The sequence below is a fragment of the Mustelus asterias genome, unplaced genomic scaffold, assembly GCF_964213995.1.
Source record: "Mustelus asterias unplaced genomic scaffold, sMusAst1.hap1.1 HAP1_SCAFFOLD_2911, whole genome shotgun sequence".
NCBI classification, from domain to species: Eukaryota; Metazoa; Chordata; class Chondrichthyes; order Carcharhiniformes; family Triakidae; genus Mustelus; species Mustelus asterias.
This window is the reverse complement of record NW_027592856.1, coordinates 1-17,831: the sequence shown is the minus strand read 5'-3', so window position 1 is coordinate 17,831 and position 17,831 is coordinate 1. Positions and strand designations below refer to the sequence as shown.

The 17,831-nt window shown below is 50.4% G+C and overlaps 1 protein-coding gene across 1 annotated transcript in view; it reads right to left on the bottom strand.

The window, feature by feature from the left end:
* Nucleotides 1-16,418, bottom strand: part of LOC144490133 (uncharacterized) — a gene marked incomplete at both ends in the record, with an annotated part of 41,981 nt that extends 25,563 nt beyond the window's left edge. Inside the window, 5 exons of the mRNA XM_078207940.1 lie at nucleotides 9,150-9,203; nucleotides 9,292-9,336; nucleotides 10,056-10,109; nucleotides 14,373-14,426; nucleotides 16,365-16,418. Of these exons, the coding sequence (XP_078064066.1) occupies nucleotides 9,150-9,203; nucleotides 9,292-9,336; nucleotides 10,056-10,109; nucleotides 14,373-14,426; nucleotides 16,365-16,418 (261 nt within the window). The remainder of the gene's footprint in view (nucleotides 1-9,149; nucleotides 9,204-9,291; nucleotides 9,337-10,055; nucleotides 10,110-14,372; nucleotides 14,427-16,364) is intronic.
* Nucleotides 16,419-17,831: the final 1,413 nt, after the last annotated feature.

Below are 17,831 nucleotides of genomic sequence, written 5' to 3'. Positions count from 1 at the left end.
GAACAGTTAGATATTGCACTTGGGGTGAAGGGGATCAAAGGATATAGGGGGGAAGGCGGGATTAGGCTATTGAGTTGGGTGATCAGCCATGATGATAAAGAATGGCGGAGCAGGCTCGAAGGGCCGAATGGCCTCCTCCTGCTCCTATTTTCTATGCTTCTACGAAACGTTGTTTGCTGTTTCTCAGACGCTGTCAAACTTGCCGAGATATTCCAAAATTTAGCATTAAAAGACTGCTTGTTGGATATCAAGTGGGACAACCATTTCAGTGGCACAGTGGGTTAGCACTGCTGCCTCACAGCGCCAGGGACCCGGGTTCAATTCCCGGCTCGGGTCACTGTCTGTGTGGGGAGTTTGCACATTCTCCCCGTGTCTGCGTGGGTTTCCTCCGGGTGCTCCGGTTTCCTCCTACAGTCCAAGTATGTGAGGCTTAGGTGGATTGGCCATGCTAAATTGCCCCTGAGTGTCAGGGGGGCGAGCTAGGGTAAATGCATGGGGTTACGGGGATAGGGCCTGGGTGGGATTGTTGTTGGTGCAGACTCGATGGACCGCATAGCCTCCTTCTGCACTGTCGGGATTCTATGACTGTCTCATTTCCCCGCACACTAAGCTACAATCGTGATCCATAGAATCATAGAATTCTATAGCGCAGAAGGAGGCTATTCGGCCCATCGAGTCTGCACCGACTACAATCCCACCTAAGCCCTATACTCATAACTCCATGCATTTTTCCCGGCTAGTCCCCCTGACAATATGGCCAATCCACCTAACCCGCACATCTTTGGACTGTGGAAGGAAACCGGAGCACTCGGAGGTGCTTCACTTGACCCGATTCACTTAATCCGATCAACGCAGCTTATCTTTTATTGATAACAAAATAAAGAACACAAGGCTTTTCCCAGCAAAGGTGGTTTTTAAGTTTATTCATTAGTGTCACAGATAGGCTTACATTAACACTGCAATGAAGTTACTGTGAAAATCCCCTAGTCGCCACACTCCGGCGCCTGTTCGGGTAACACTGAGGGAGAATTTAGCAAAGCCTAACATCATTTTGTGTTCACCCAGCCCACCATCAGAAACAAGCAGGATGAGGGTAGGACACTTGGAGGGTCAGATTCCCAGTCCACATCGCTGCAAAGCATCCCTCCAACATGCGATTGTCAAAACAGATTTTGCAAAGCAAGGGTTAACTCTGGCAGGAGGCTGGCTTACCGCACGTCATTCGCTGAAAATATGTGCGGGACACCTGGCAGATGTGTTGAGGAGATTGAGGGTACGCAAGGGATTTATTCTGAAGAGCCAGTTGGGTTTAGTTTTATTACATGTTGACACAGAGGTCTACACGGTTGACTTGCTCTCTCAGCCAAAGGGGGCTGCAGGAAACCTTGCAGGCCATCAAGGGTGTGATGGATGTTTAGTCATCAAGGATAAACTCTGCCGACTGAACTGCCGCTAGCCTTGACTTGTGCGCAAGAGTCAACAATTACTCACATTTCTTCATTTGGTGCAGTTAACTTGAGATGTAAACACAATCCAAGCTCAGAGCGTCAAGCTTTCAACCGCTCTGACTCATGTTATGTCATGTTCATGATCCCAATTTAATTGCAGAAGGACTTCCCCACCTCCCCAGTCCCAAGGATATAACATTACCCAATTATCCCGTTTGTAACACTCAAAGTGGCACAGATTTCAAGGGGTTTGTTTTTTGGCCTGGGAAGGGAACATGACAATTCCACTCTTTAATACAGATAGGATTGCTGAGTGAAGCTCTTTTTTTTGCCAGCATGGCTTACAAACTGGTTCATTAATTAGCTGGAAGATAAAGTTTCAGCTTCAGTCTCCTTCCTCGGTTAAGGAGAAGGGGTTAAGGACTGTGATTGTCAAGTTAACCGACACAGCGGCACAGTGGGTTAGCACTGCTGCCTCACAGCGGCAGAGACCCGGGTTTGATTCCCGGTCACTGTCTGTGCGGAGTCTGCACGTTCTCCCCCGTGTCTGCGTGGGTTTCCTCCGGGTGTCTCCGGTTTCCTCCCCACAGTCCGAAAGACGTGCTGGTTAGGGTGCATTGGCTGTGCTAAATTCTCCCTCAGTGCACCCGAACAGGCGCCGGAGTGTGGCGACCATGGGGATTTTCACAGTAACTTCATTGCAGTGTCAATGTAAGCCTACTTGTGACACTAATAAATAAACTAAAAAAAAAAGAAACTACCACCAAACCCTGCCGTAATCAATACAGCTTATTCCATAGCTACTGTAGATAGATGCTAGCAGTCCCCAGCACAACCCAAGGGCACTGGGCAATTTATCAACACAAACTTGGGAGCGGGAGTCGGAATCCAGCTATGACTGATGGGTTGAGAGTTCAAGTAGCAGCATGACTAAATGTTTGACAAGGTCAAGTGGATTTGCGTCTCCGAGGCCCAGAATTTATTGCTGGACTATCAGCTCTGGCACGGCTTCTATGGACGGCTGATTTTAGGAATGGGAATGTTTGCCGACCGCCGCAAGTCAGGGGAGCTCGATTTTTATTCTTTAATGGAGTGTGGGCATGGCTGGCTAGGCCCAGCATTGGTTGCCCATCCCTAATTGACCCTTGAGAAGTTGGGGTGGGGGGGGTGAGCCGCCTTCTTGAACCCGCGGCTGTCCCATGAGATGTAGGCACACCCACAGTGCTGAGGAAGTTCCAGGATTTTGACCCACCGAGAGCGAAGGAATGGGAATGAAGGTCCAAGTCAGAATGGTGAGTGACTTGGGATGGGGGGGTGGGGGGGGTGGAACTTGCCAATGACGGTGCTTCCATCTGCCCGCTGCCCTTTTAGTTGGCAGAGGTCGTGGGTTTGGAAAGTGCTGAAGGAGCCTTGGTGAGTTGCTGCAGTGCCATCTTGTAGACGGTACACACTGTGTGTCGAAGATGGAAGGAGCAGATATTGGGGAGCCAATCAAACAGGCTGCTTTGTTTTTGAATCCATTTAATGAGGTTGGAAACCTTTCCCCATAGATTGACCTTCTTGAGTGTTGTTGGAGCCGCACCCATCCAGGCAAGTGGGGAGTATCCCACCACACTCCTGACTTGTGCCTTGTGGATGGTGGACAGGCTTTGGGGAGTCAGGAAGTGAGTTACTCGCCGCAGTATTTATATGGCTCGTCCAGTTCATTGCAGTGTCCACAATAAGTAAACTTAAAGTTGTGTAGGTTGGGTGGATTGGCCATGGTGAAATTGCCCCTTAGTATCCAACATGATGTAGGTTAGGGGATTGATGGAGTAAATACCTGGGATTACGGGTTAAGCCTGGGTAAGAGTTGGTGCAGAGTTGATGGCCTCATTCTGCACTGTAGGGATTTTATGGGGGGAGGCAGTAGGTGAACACAAAGGATAGAGTGGACGTGGAGAGGATGTTTCCACTAGTAGGAAAAACTAGAACCAGAGGGCACAACCTCAGGCTAAAGGGACAATCCTTTAAAACAGAGATGAGGAGGAATTTCTTCAGCCAGCGAGTGGTGAATCTGTGGAACTCTTTGGCGCAGAAGGCTGTGCAGCCTAGGGTGTCTTTAAGACAGAGATAGATAGGTTCTTGATTAATGAGGGGGTCAGGGGTTATGGGGAAAAGGCAGGAGAATGGGGATGAGAAAAATATCAGCCATGATTGAATGGCGGAGCAGACTCGATGGGCCGAGTGGCCTAATTCTGCTCCTATGTCTTATGGTCTCAGGAATCAATTCCGCAAAACAGGGGGATGGGAAAGGAACCCGATTGGGATTCTCTGGATTGGCACACGTCTCCGGAAAGCACTGGATATATTAATAGGGATGAATCATCGTTGGAGCTGAACCCCTGAGACCATTCTGCAGCTGCAGAGTGAAGGAGAAAGCTTGGCTTCGCTTCAAGCCCCCCGCGCTTAATCCAATGTGCTGGCCAAGTGAATGGATTTCCTATGAGGGGCACGGACTGTTACCAGAGTGTGTGTATGTGTGAGTGTGAGAGCAAGAGAGAGAGAGAAAGAGACATGGCTGCAATATTGGCTCCAGAACTGGTTGGAATTTACGCTTGAACTTACTCTGTGAGAGCGAGGCCTCCTGTCCAACAGGATTGCACAGGCTCACACATTCAACACCACCAGATCAGCTAATCCTTTGGTCAGACCCTGAGAACTGGAACTTTGCCCCAAGCGCTTCTTGACTCTGCTTTCAGTGTCTGAGAGATCGGGGAGGGGGAGGGAGGGGAGTGGAGGGAGTGGGGAGTTCCCTCCCGAGGGGGAAGCGATGAAACATCGGTGTGTGTAAGCTGGAGCAAGGTGGATATTACTACCCTTTGTAGAATCATAGAAGAATCGTAGCATCCCTGCAGTGCAGGAGGAGGCTATTCAGCCCATCGAGTCTGCACCGACAACAGGCCCTATCCCCGTAACCCCAATTACTTACCCCGCTAATCCCTCTAACCTATATATCCTGGGACACCGAGGGGCAATTTAGCGTGGCCAATGCACCTAACCCGCACGTCTTTGGAGTGTGGGAGGAAACCGGAGCACCTGGAGGAAACCCACGCAGACACGTGGAGAATGTGCAGACTCCGCACAGACAGTGACCCGTGACTGGAATCGAACCCGGGTCCCTGGCGCTGTGAGGCAGCAGTGCTAACCACTGTGCCACCGTGCCGCCCAAGTACTTTCTCAATTTCCAGAGCTGGCTTCTCTCGGGAGCAGAGAAAGCTGACCAGAGGTTTGACAGCAGAGTCTGCGTCGAGTAAGTAAGGAGAGGTTGTTGCTAAATGCTCAATGCCAGGGAGTGCAAATGAAAGGTGAGAGAAACAAGGGGGGCCTGAAAAAGCATAAGTCTTTGCTGCCACTCATATACACAAACCAGCCTCCCATCCATTGGCTCTGTCTACACTTCCCGCTGCCTCGGCAAAGCAGCCAGCATAATTAAGGACCCCACGCACCCCAGACATTCTCTCTTCCACCTTCTTCCTTCGGGAAAAAGATACAAGAGTCTGAGGTCACGTACCAACCGACTCAAGAACAGCTCCTTCCCTGTTCGGTCAAACTTCTGAATGGACCTACCTTGCATTGAGCTGATCTTTCTCTACACCCTAGCTATGACTGTAACACTACATTCTGCACCCTCTCCTTTCCTTCTCTATGAACGGTATGCTTTGTCTGCATAGCGTACAAGAAACAAAAAGGGCGGCATGGACAAGTTGGGCCGAAGGGCCTGTTTCCATGCTGTAAACCTCTATGACTCTAAACAACACTTTTCGCTGTATACCAATATATGTGACAATAATAAATCAAATTAAGTCCCCATGAATGGAAATGGAACTCTTGTGTATGGGGTGTCCCATGTGATGCTGGGTCTGGTTGTACATTTTAAAGTTTATTCATTAGTGTCACAAGTAGGCTTACATTAACACTGCAATGAAGTTACTGAGAAAATCCCCTCGTCGCCTGTTCGGGTACACTGAGGGAGAATTTAGCACGGCCAATGCACCCTAACCCGCACGTCTTTCGGACTGTGGGAGGAAACCCACGCAGACACGGGGGAGAACGTGCAAACTCCGCACAGACAGTGACCCAAGTTTGGAATCGAACCCGGGTCCCTGGAGCTGCGAGGCAGCAGCGCTAACATAGTTACTCTGGAGTTAAAAGAGAATGGTTTCTTTCTAACTCTTTCAGAGTAACTATCAGGGTAAAACTGGCAGAGCCATTTAAAGTTAGCGATTAAATGGCTTCTGTTAGATGGTTCCCAGCCTAGTGCACTTCTGGACAACTGCCGGGAACCAACGTGGGAACTTCCTAGAGGAATTCGGGGGTGGGCGGGGGGGGGGGGGGGGGGGGGTGGTGGGCGGGAGGTGGTGATGTATGCCGAGAGTGGGTGGGGGAAGCAGAGCAAGGAGTCTTTCTGCAGGTGGGGAGAGAGAGGACAACTGGGTGGAGATCAGTCGGGGATAAGACTACCACCAGGAAACGCTGAGGGGGCGAGGGAAGGGAGGCAGATACTGAAGCCAACCATTCCACATCTGGCATTACATCACACCTGATGTCAAAGATGGTAAAAGCTGTTGATGGCATGAAAAACACATTCCAAACGCGTTAGAACATCTAATGAGAAGTAACCACTGATCATTACTGAGTGCATTTGAAGGCAAAATGATGCCAAAAATTCCTATGAATTGAACCAGAGAACCATGGAAAAGTTGCAGCACATGAGGAGGCCATTCGGCCCATCTTGCCCATTCCAACCAGAGGACACCCAGTTGCCCTTTCTAATCCCACCTTCCTGTACCCGGCTCATAGCCCTGTTGCTTACAGGGCTTAAGGTGCAGATCCAGGTGCTTTTTAAAAGAGTTTAGGGTCTCTGCCTCCACCCCCAACTCGGGCAGCGAATTCCACCCTCTGCGTAAAAAGGTTCTTCCTCATTGTCCCCTTCTACACCAACTGCTACTTATCTTGAATCTTGAATTCTTCACTTTGGAAGAAATAATAGCAAATTGGATTATTATCTAAATGGAAAGAAATTACAACATGCTGCTGTGCAGAGGGACCTGGGGGTCCTTGTGCATGAGACGCAAAAACCCAGTCTGCAGGTGCAACAGGTGATCAAGAAGGCAAATGGGATGTTGGCCTATATCGCAAGGGGGATAGAATATAAATGCAGAGATGTCTTGCTGCATCTGTACAGGGCATTGGTGAGGCCGCAGCTGGAATACTGTGTGCAGTATTGGTCCCCTTATTTGCGGAAGGATATATTGGCCTTGGAGGGAGTGCAGAGAAGGTTCACCAGGTTGATACCAGAGATGAGGGGTGTTGACTATGAGGAGAGACTGAGCAGATTGGGTTTGTATTCGTTGGAATTTAGAAGGCTGAAGGGGGATCTTATAGAGACCTATAAGATAATGAAGGGGCTGGATAGGGTAGAGATGGAGAGATTCTTTCCACTTAGAAAGGAAACTAGAACTAGAGGGCACAGCCTCAAAATAAAGGGGGCTCAGTTTAGGACAGAATTGAGGAGGAATTTCTTCTCTCAGAGGGTGGTGAATCTCTGGAATTCTCTGCCCACTGAAGTGGTGGAGGCTACCTCGTTGAATATGTTTAAATCACGGATAAGAACATAAGAACATAAGAAATAGGAGCAGGAGTAGGCCATCTAGCCCCTCGAGCCTGCCCCGCCATTCAATAAGATCATGGCTGATCTGAAGTGGATCAGTACCACTTACCCGCCTGATCCCCATAACCCTTAATTCCCTTACCGCTCAGGAATCCATCCATCCGCGCTTTAAACATATTCAGCGAGGTAGCCTCCACCACCTCAGTGGGCAGAGAATTCCAGAGATTCACCACCCTCTGGGAGAAGAAGTTCCTCCTCAACTCTGTCTTAAACCGACCCCCCTTTATTTTGAGGCTGTGTCCTCTAGTTTTAACTTCCTTACTAAGTGGAAAGAATCTCTCCGCCTCCACCCTATCCAGCCCCCGCATTATCTTATAAGTCTCCATAAGATCCCCCCTCATCCTTCTAAACTCCAACGAGTACAAACCCAATCTCCTCAGCCTCTCCTCATAATCCAAACCCCTCATCTCCGGTATCAACCTGGTGAACCTTCTCTGCACTCCCTCCAATGCCAATATATCCTTCCTCATATAAGGGGACCAATACTGCACACAGTATTCCAGCTGCGGCCTCACCAATGCCCTGTACAGGTGCATCAAGACATCCCTGCTTTTATATTCTATCCCCCTCGCAATATAGGCCAACATCCCATTTGCCTTCTTGATCACCTGTTGTACCTGCAGACTGGGCTTTTGCGTCTCATGCACAAGGACCCCCAGGTCCCTTTGCACGGTAGCATGTTTTAATTTGTTTCCATTGAGATAGTAATCCCATTTGTTATTATTTCCTCCAAAGTGTATAACCTCGCATTTATCAACGTTATACTCCATTTGCCATATCCTCGCCCACTCACTCAGCCTGTCCAAATCTCTCTGCAGATCTTCTCCGTCCTCCACACGATTCCACTTTTCCACTCACGATTCACTTTTCCAATGCCAGATGGATTCCTGATCGGTAAGGGAATTAGGGGTTATAGGGATCAGGCGGGTAAGTGGAACTGATCCACTTCAGATCAGCCATGATCTTATTGAATGGCGGGGCAGGCTCGAGGGGCTAGATGGCCTACTCCTGCTCCTATTTCTTATGTTCTTATGTTCCTGGTTCTAGAATTCTCCACCAAGGAAATCAATGTTGTCCTGTCCATTCTATCTCTTCTCCTCATCATTTTGTACACCTCTGCCAACTCATCCCTCAGCCTTCTTTATTCCAAGGAAAATAGCCCCAACCTATCCAATCTCTCCTCATCGCTACACCTTTCCAGCCCTGGCAACATTTTGGTGAACCTCCTCCGCCCTCTCTCCAGAGCAGTGACATCCTTCCTGTAATGCTGTGACCAGAACTGCACAGAGGCTATTGCAATAGCCTTCTACTAGGTCATATTTTCTACAATCTCATATACATTCTCTTTTCAGTGGCAAGTTCCATCATATACTTGCCTGACTCTCTCGTTTGCTGTCCACCAGCCCATGAGTCTGCCAGAACAGGTGACCAGAGCTAGGATGACAGCTTTAGTGGTGTGGGAATGGAGAGTGTGGGGGGCATGCCTTCCATTGACATTGCTGTCTCTTGATGGTGACATGATGTGGAGATGCCAGCAATGGACTGGGGTGAGCACTGTAAGAACTTTGACTTCATGCTGTCCTGTGGATGAGCGAGAGTCCCTATGGTTTCCCCACAGGTTCCTTGATCTCAGCCTCAAGAAGAAGTCTCACAATGCCAGGTTAAAATCCAACACGTTTATTTGGAATCATGAACTTTCGGAGCGCTGCTCCTTCACTCGCCCGATGAAGCGCTCCGAAAGCTTGTGATTCCAAATAAACCCTGTTGGGACTTTAACCTGGTGTTGTGAGACTTTTTCTTGAGGCTGAGATCAAGGAACCTGTGGGGAAACCACAGGGACTCTCGCTCATCCACGGGACTGCATGAAGTCGAAGCAAGGTTTGCTACACACAGGTCACTCTTGATTCCTGAGGAGTATTTGAGAATGCTTGCCAGCACCAATTGGTCTGGGACAAGTAAGAAATGATCTATGGAGCCAATGCACCTACCTGCTGTCCAGGCGGACCAACCTGTCCTCTTGGGCCGGGCAACCCACGCGAACCCTAGGAAAGAAAGAAAGACAGACACGGAATTCACATCTGGTTCTCAGCAAATACAATTGGCCAACCAATCACAAAGATCTTTACTCACAGGTTCACCGGGCAACCCTCGGGGTCCTACCGCTCCGCCACCTCCCTGCAGAGAGAGAGAGAGAGAGAGAGAAAGGGAGAAGGAATCAGTAATATTCCAGATCATACACTCACGGTAAACATCCGGCTGCCAATTTTGCGGCCCGGTTTCTGTTCTACGTTCCAAACAGGAATTGACCGTTTGAGAATCATTTCCAACAGAGCGACTCTGAACCCAGGAACAGGGTGCGTCCTTACTCAGTTAACTGGACTCTCTTCAGCCAGAATTCTCCGCTCGCACGCGCCCCACCACCCACGAGCATGGAGAACTTGGCGCTCAGCCAAATCTCCGTCCACTGCAGCGGGACCGGAGAATCCCAACCGCGGGCGAGGTCGGAGAATTTCAGCCTTCCTGTCAAAGGGGCCCAGGGAGGGATGACTCCATCAGAGACCAGGGGGTGGGATTTTCGAGCCACCCCTCGCCCCCAAGTATGGAAAATCCCACCCAAGGTCGTTGGACCTTTGCACGGTCTGTGTCCCGCCCACTACAATTCCCGTGACATCCAGGACGGGAAGATTCCGCCCCAGGAAGACACCAATCGCTTCAGCATGATAATCTGAATCTGGTGAAGAGATCCCACGTCACCGAGATAGGCGACATGTTAAAGTATTAAATAAAATTATAAACATTTACAGGATGTTCAGCCCCTTGGGGCTGTTCAGCCATTCGAGTGGATCATGCCTTGACAGAACGCGAGAGGGATTGCGTTTTAATGCCACACTTACCCTGATACCATTCTCTCCGGCAGGGCCATGTGGTCCCTTGGGACCGTAGTTACCCTGGAAAAGAAAACACAATGTAACTTGGAAACACAAACACTATTCGGCATGTTTCAAGTCTATCTTAATGAGGAGGTCCAACTCTCAAGTGTCCCACATGCATTCTGACACCATCTCAAATCGCCTCGCGATTAGGGACAGTGTCTGGGCCTGAGGAGGCGGGAGGCCGATTAAACACCCCCCATCGCAACAGGGATCAGCAGTGATGTTGTGGCTGGGGGACTGCAGCAGGAGAGGAAGGGGTTAAACAAAAATCTGGAATTAAGAACCCATTGATGGCTGTGAAACCATTGTCAAAAGGCCTCCTTCTGCGCTGTCGGGATTCTATGATTCTATGAATGGTGGCCATGAAACCATTGTCGGAAAAACCCATCTGGTTCACTAATGTCCCTTTAGAGGAGGAAATCTGCCGTCCTTACCCGGTCTGGCCTACATGTGACAGCAGAGTCACAGCAATGTGGTTGACTCTCAACTGCCCTCGGGCAACTAGGGATGGGCAATAAATGCTGGCCCAGCCAGCGACGCCCATGTCCCACGAACGAATTAAAAAGAAAATGGAGTCAGTCGAGGCGGCTGGGATTCCAACACCCTCAGGAACATCAGTCTCCAAGAGCTCCTCGTACGCTCCAGACACTGTCAAGGGGACTTCAGGTTTAATCATGAACAAAAAGGAATTTGTTGACAGGGAGAAATTATGTGCAGAGATTTGCAGCCCTAGGCCCTGGAGCTGCCTGCCTGGCTATTCCAGTCCTTACCTGCCTACTACATGGCTTCCAGAGGTATTCTGTCCGAGAGAGGGCCTCCACCCTCTGGGGTGATCACTCACTCACCGTTCCCATTGGTCCCTCAAGCCAGGTAGCCCTCTTCTACAGCTTTGTCTTAGAGACAGACCCCACAATCACAACACAATGGTTTGCCTCTGCAGCAGGGGGTTAGAGTTATGGGGTTGGGGGGAGGGGGGGTGGGTGTCAGGGAGCTTCGACCTGTCACGAGCTACCCCGACCTCCTGCCGTGAGGCAGCCTCCCCGGAGTTTCCAAGGTGCCGATGCAGCGCGGGCACTGTGCGGCACTGGGAATAAATATTGCCAAGGGGCTGATGGAAGATGGAACTTAAACTGACCAATGAACCACCTCAAGCGATCACAAAGGAAAAGCCACCAGTGCGGGGGGTTGTGGGGGGTGAAACGGAGAGAAACCAGCCAGACACATTGTTCGTTGCCAGTCTAGGCTGTGCTTACTTACTTACGGATCGGCACATGAATACATGACCAACAGGGCAGAGGTGAAAACTGCACATTTAAATGTTGCCCCGAAACAGCAGTAAGATGTAATGAGACAAGATAGCCACATGCAGGGAGCGGGCGGGGAGAGAGACAGAGAGAGAGAGAGTGTCCTGGAGGGGAAAGGGAGGGAGTAAAAGCCTAATGTGAGGTTCCAAATTTACTCACCCCACCCCCATCTCCAAGGTTCTGGCAAAACTCCCCCGCCACACAGTGGTTAGCACAACTGCCTCACAGCACCAGGGACCCGGGATTGATTCCCAACTTGGGTCACTGTCTGTGCGGAGTTTGCACGTTCTCCCCCGTGTCTGCATAGGTTTCCTCTGGGTGCTCCGGTTTCTTCCCACAGTCCAAAGATGTGTAGGTTAGGTGGATTGGCCGTGCTAAATTGCCCCTTAGTATCCAAAGATGTGTAAGTTAGATGGATTGGCCATGCTAAATTGCCCCTTAGTGTCCAAAGATGTGTAAGTTAGATGGATTGGCCATGCTAAATTGCCCCTTAGTGTCCAAAGATGTGCAGGTTAGGTGGATTGGCCATGCTAAATTGCCCCTTAGTGTCCAAAGATGTGCAGGTTAGGTGGATTGGCCATGCTAAATTACCCCTTAGTGTCCAAAGATGTGCAGGTTAGGTGGATTGGCCATGCTAAATTACCCCTTAGTGTCCAAAGATGTATAGATTGGGCGGGCTGGCCATGTAGAGCAGGGAAGAGGGCCTGGGTATGATGCTCTGTCAGAGAGTAGGTGCAGACTCGATGGGCTGAATGGCCTCTTCTGCACCGTAGGGATTCTATGATTGAATCTGCCTCTCCCTCCACAGATGCTGCCTGATCTGCCGAGCATTTCCGGCACTTTCCGCCGCTACTTTGGCTGAAATCCCTGTCCGGCGCACGCCACGGACATTCCCCTGTCTACCTCCTCCCCGAGCCTTTGCGGCCGTACCCCGGCGCGAACCACAAAGAGGGCGTGGGGAGAACCTCCCTCTCACGCCATTAACGTGTGTCTGGTAACTCGCTCCCTCCACAAGATGGATGAGGAACCACCACCGTGGAAAAGCAATGTTTAACCATGCCTCGGGGAAAGAATGTAAAGGAATCAAATTACAGATAAAAGCTGGAGGTGGGAAAACAATTGGAGCTGAACAGGTTTGGTCAATAATTTATCACATCCAATTCGAGCTGAAGCTCTGACAACTGTAATCACAGCTGCTGAGGACAATGTTCCATAGCTCTGTGAATTCTACTCTCTTCCACGCTCACCAACGGAAAGAAAAAAAAGATATTTGGGGGCAATCTTACCGTCTCATTACGCCGGTCGATTGGCGTGGTGAGCCGGTAAGATTGGGCAAGAGGCGAAAAATGGGGCTCATGCCCAGTTTCTCGCCTCGTGATGTTACCGGCCCAGCTCTGCCGGTGAAACCAGCCTCGCGTTCCGGGGACGTGATCAGGGGGAGGGGCATGTCCAGGGTGGGTGCCATCAGAGGGTGAGAGGTTGCGATGTCCAGTTAGGGGAGGTGGGGGGGTGTGGGGGTCTGACAAAAGATACAACAGTGCACTGGGAGATTGGGGCTCCCGCGTAATGGCGCCCCCTACAACTCAGCAGCCGGCTTTCTGGCGTGAATAGGCTCTGCTCACTTGCCCTGCTGGTGGGAATCACACTTGGGATCATTTTTCTCCTCCCCTCCACTCTCCCCAAGTGCCGTACAATGGTGTCTGGAAGCTCGTCCAAATAAATGGGTGTGATTTTCTCCCATTTTCCCCCTACTTCAGCACTTAGAATTTATATCGAGTGCTCTCGATTGGGAATTAGCAACAAGGGGGCAGAGTGGGGGAGACACGCCTTTCAGACACCTGATGCCACAGTCCAAACCCTGTTAGACAATGGTTGTATGCATTGGTGGTTCAGTGGTAGAATTCTCGCCTGCCAAACGGGAGGGTGCATCTTCGATTACCAGCCTGTGCGAAGGGACTGCTTTTTCAGGGGAGGGTAAGCTCACTTGGCTGGATGGCTGGTTAGTGGTGCAGAGCGATGCCAACAGCATAGGTTCAATTCCCGTACCGGCTGAAGTTATTCATGAAGATCCCGCTTTCTCAACTTTGCCCCTCGCCTGAGGTGTGGTGACCCTCAGGTTAAATCACCGCCAGTCGGCTTTCCCCCTCAAAGGGGAGAGCAGCTTATGGCGCATCTGGGACTGTGGTGACTTTACTATTTAGACAATGGAGCACCGGCCAAGACTAACACATGAGGCCTAATCCAGTGAAGAGACACAATAACTAGGGTGCCATATTTCTCTGGTTGATCAAGCTCTGAGGAAACTAAATCATAGAATCAGAGAATCCCTACAATGCAGAAGGAGGCCATTTGGCCCATCAAGCCTGCACCTACAATGATCCCATCCAGGCCTTATCCCTGTAACCCCATAATATTGACCTTGCTAATCCCCCTGACACTAATGAACAATTTAGCACAGCCAATCCACCTAACCCGAACGTCTTTGGACTGTGGGAGGAAACCGGAAGACCCAAAGGAAACCCACGCAGACACGGGGAGGATGTGCAAACTCCACACAGACAGGCATCTGAGGCCGGAATCGAACCCGGGTCCCTGGCGCTGTGAGGCAGCAGTGCTAACCGCTGTGCCACCGTGCCGCATTGAGTTAAGGTTTATACAATATCATGGTTGTTTTTTTCTTCTTGTTTGTAATTGGTAAAAGCTATTGCTGATTTTCTTACTATACGTGTTAACTATATTCTTAAATAAACTTTTTGCTTGGTAAAAGCTCCCTAGTGGGTCATTTGAATCATACCCTGGAGTGAAACATCTCGTGCTCACCCGAGCCAAGTGCAAAATTTATGAGCCAGACAGATTTCATAAAATACCTTGGAGTTTCTGACCTGGATTATAACAAGTGACAGGATGGCACTCAGCAGAACCGGGCATATTTCCCCAAACTACAACCGCGAGTCAAACACCACGGTTTTCTTACCCTGTCGCCTTTATTTCCCGGCAACCCAGGTAAACCATCGAAGCCTCGGTTTCCCTGTGGCGAGGAAAACAACAGCAGTGGTTAGCCCGTACCGTTAAAAGCCCGGTGAGACGCATTCACGTCTCGGTACAACGCGCAGCAGAGGAACAAGCCACTCTCCGTGCGAAAACCTCCCACCCCTTCTTGGCCCGGCGCCAGCTCTTCCCGGGAGAGCCAGACAATGCGAGATGGATCGAATGGCCTCCCTCTGTGCTCGACGCACACACACACCTCCAGCCGGAGGCGAGGCAGACAGAACATTGCCAGAACATGGCGCTTGCTGAGTAACTGTAACCGCAAAGGAACATTTTTCCCTGTGAACCACACTCTGGTGTCATTTTGTTAAATCAACACCGTTTAATTGGGTTTTTAATATTCTAATGTGCTGCAAAAGGGAATAAGGACTTTCAACGGGAGCGAGATACAGATCAATCATGGTTTAACATTGAGTTTCGAGGGATAACTCCAGTCATTCAGAGCTTTTATTGGAGAATATAATTGCACAGCCTTTAGAATATTCTGCTTGCAGCCCCCCCCCCGCCTTCTCCCGTCCTCCCTTTCCACTCTCCCCTCTTCTGCCCCTCCCTCCCCCACTCCCCTCTCCCCCTCACCTATCATCCTCGGGGCCAGAATATGAAATTTCCAGCATCTGCATTCACGGATTGAAAACCGTGCCCACGAACTACAATCAGACCATTTGGCCCGACTGGTCCAGGCTGGTGCTAATGCCCCCAGCTAGCCTCCTCCGCCATTCCGCCACCGTGACCTTCTATCCCTTCCCCCACCCCCCCCCCCCTCTCCCTCCCTCACGTGTTTATCCAGCTTTCCCCCCTTAGCCGCACCCACGTCACAGCCAGTTCCCGTGGGAGCGAGTCCCACATTCTCACCCCTCCCTGGTTGAAGAAATCTCTCCCGACTTGCCCTTGTGGGTTTATACAGAGTGACGATCGGACATTTACCCCAGCAATTTTGGCACCCCTCCCCTCCCCCCACCCCCCATCCCCCACACACAGTGCACAGGCACACACATACACATGTGCACACACAAGTACACAGACATGCACACGTACCCACACATGCACATACGTACACACACGCGCACACGTACCCACACACGCACATACGTACACACACGCGCACACGTACACACACACACACACGTACACACACACACACGTACACACACACACACACGTACACACACACACGTACACACACACACACACACGTACACACACACACACACGTACACACACACACACACGTACACACACACACACACGTACACACACACACACACGTACACACACACACGTACACACACACACACACGTACACACACACACACACGTACACACACACGTACACACACACACACACGTACACACACACACACACGTACACACACACACACACGTACACACACACAGATGTGGACCTACGTACCCGCACACATAAATACCTTCATACACACACACAGATAAGATTTGATGGAGAACGCTGGAAATCTGAACTACGAAGAGGAGAGATGCTGGAAACGGCAGGACAAGCCTCCAGCATCTGACACAAGGGGGAGGCTGCTTAGCACTTTCTTGTGGAGGTCTCTTCATGAGAACCCAACACGAAGGGAAGGCTCCCCTTCATGTGAACTCTTTCCTAACACCCACACATTCCGCAGTGCTTTACGTTGAATTAAGGAGTTTGGGAAGCTGCGATGCTGCTGGGATGCAGGAAATGCGGGCGGACAATTTGTGCACAGCAAGCTGCCACAAAAGGCAAACCGATAAAGGCCAGATCATCAGCTTTTGCATTGTTGGTTGAGAGATAAAATACCGTCCGGAGCACTGGGCAGAACTCCCCTGCTCTTCCTCCAACAGTCTAACAGGATGTAAACGGGACCGATTGAGCCTTGCTCGACGGTAAGCTGCGGCACTCTCTGGGCAAAACACCAACCTTGATTCCTGGTTCCCCTGACAACCCCCTGATTCCGTTCACTCCAGGACGACCCTGTTCAATAAAATAAAACAGATGTTAAATTCACCCCGTGTAAACGGTCTCCACCAGGATCCGGTGTCACCAAGGCTCACGTCCACTGAATGAAGAACATTCTCACCTCAGTGGCTCAATCCCACATCGAACAACACCCTCACACCCAATGGATCATTTTACCCACCTTGTTGCATCTGCAAATTCAGTCGCCTGTCTCAAACGGCAATGAGATCATTATTTTATTCGTTCATGGGGTGTGGGCATCGCCTGGCCAGGCCGGCATCTAATGCCCATCCTCAACTTCACATTTCTTCACCTGTCTACACTTCCCGCTGCCTCGGCAAAGCAGCCAGCATAATTAAGGACCCCACGCACCCCGGACATTCTCTCTTCCACCTTCTTCCGTCGGGAAAAAGATACAAAAGTCTGAGGTCACGTACCGACCGACTCAAGAACAGCTTCTTCCCTGCTGCCGTCAGACTTTTGAATGGACTTACCTCACACTAAGCTGATCTTTCTCTACACCCTAGCTATGACTGTAACACTAGGATGGCATGGTGGCACAGTGGGGGTGGCACAGTGGTCAGCACTGTTGCCTCACAGCTCCAGGGACCCGGGAGCTATTCCGGTCTCGGGTGACTGTCTGTGTGGAGTTTGCACATTCCTCCCCCCCGTGTCTGCATGGGTTTCCTCCGGGTGCTCCGGTTCCCTCCCACAGTCCAAAGATGTGTGGGTTAGAATCATAGAAAGCCTACAGTGCAGAAAGAGGCCATTCGGCCCATCGAGTCTGCACCAACCACAATCTCACCCTACCTCCATATCCCTACATATTTTACCCGCTAATCCCTCTATCCTACACATCTCAGGACACTAAGGGGCAATTTTAGTATGGTCAATCAACCTAACCCGCACATGTTTGGACTGTGGGAGGAAATCGGAGCAGCCGGAGGAAACCCACGCAGACACGAGGAGAATGTGCAAACTCCACACAGACAGTGACCCAAGACGGGCATCGAACCCAGGTTAGGTGAATTGGCCAAGCTAAATTGACCCTCAGTGTCCAAAGATGTGCAGTTTAGGTGGATTGGCCATAGTAAATTGCCCCTTAGTGTCTCAAGATGTGTAGATTAGATGGATTGACCATGTGTGGGGTTACAGGTGGGGGAGAGGGTCTGGGGAAGATACTCTGTCGGAGAGAGTCAGTGCAGACTCAATGGACCAAATGAGCTTTGACAAAGTGTCGTCTGGACTCGAAACATCAGCTCTTTTCTCTCCTTACAGATGCTTCCAGACCTGCTGAGGTTTTCCAGCGTTTTCTCTTTTGGGGCCAAATGGCCTCCTTCTGCACTGTAGGGATTCTACGATCCCATAAATCTGAACATTGGCCAACATAGTAACCATAAAATAGGTTATTTCCCATCTTCAACAACC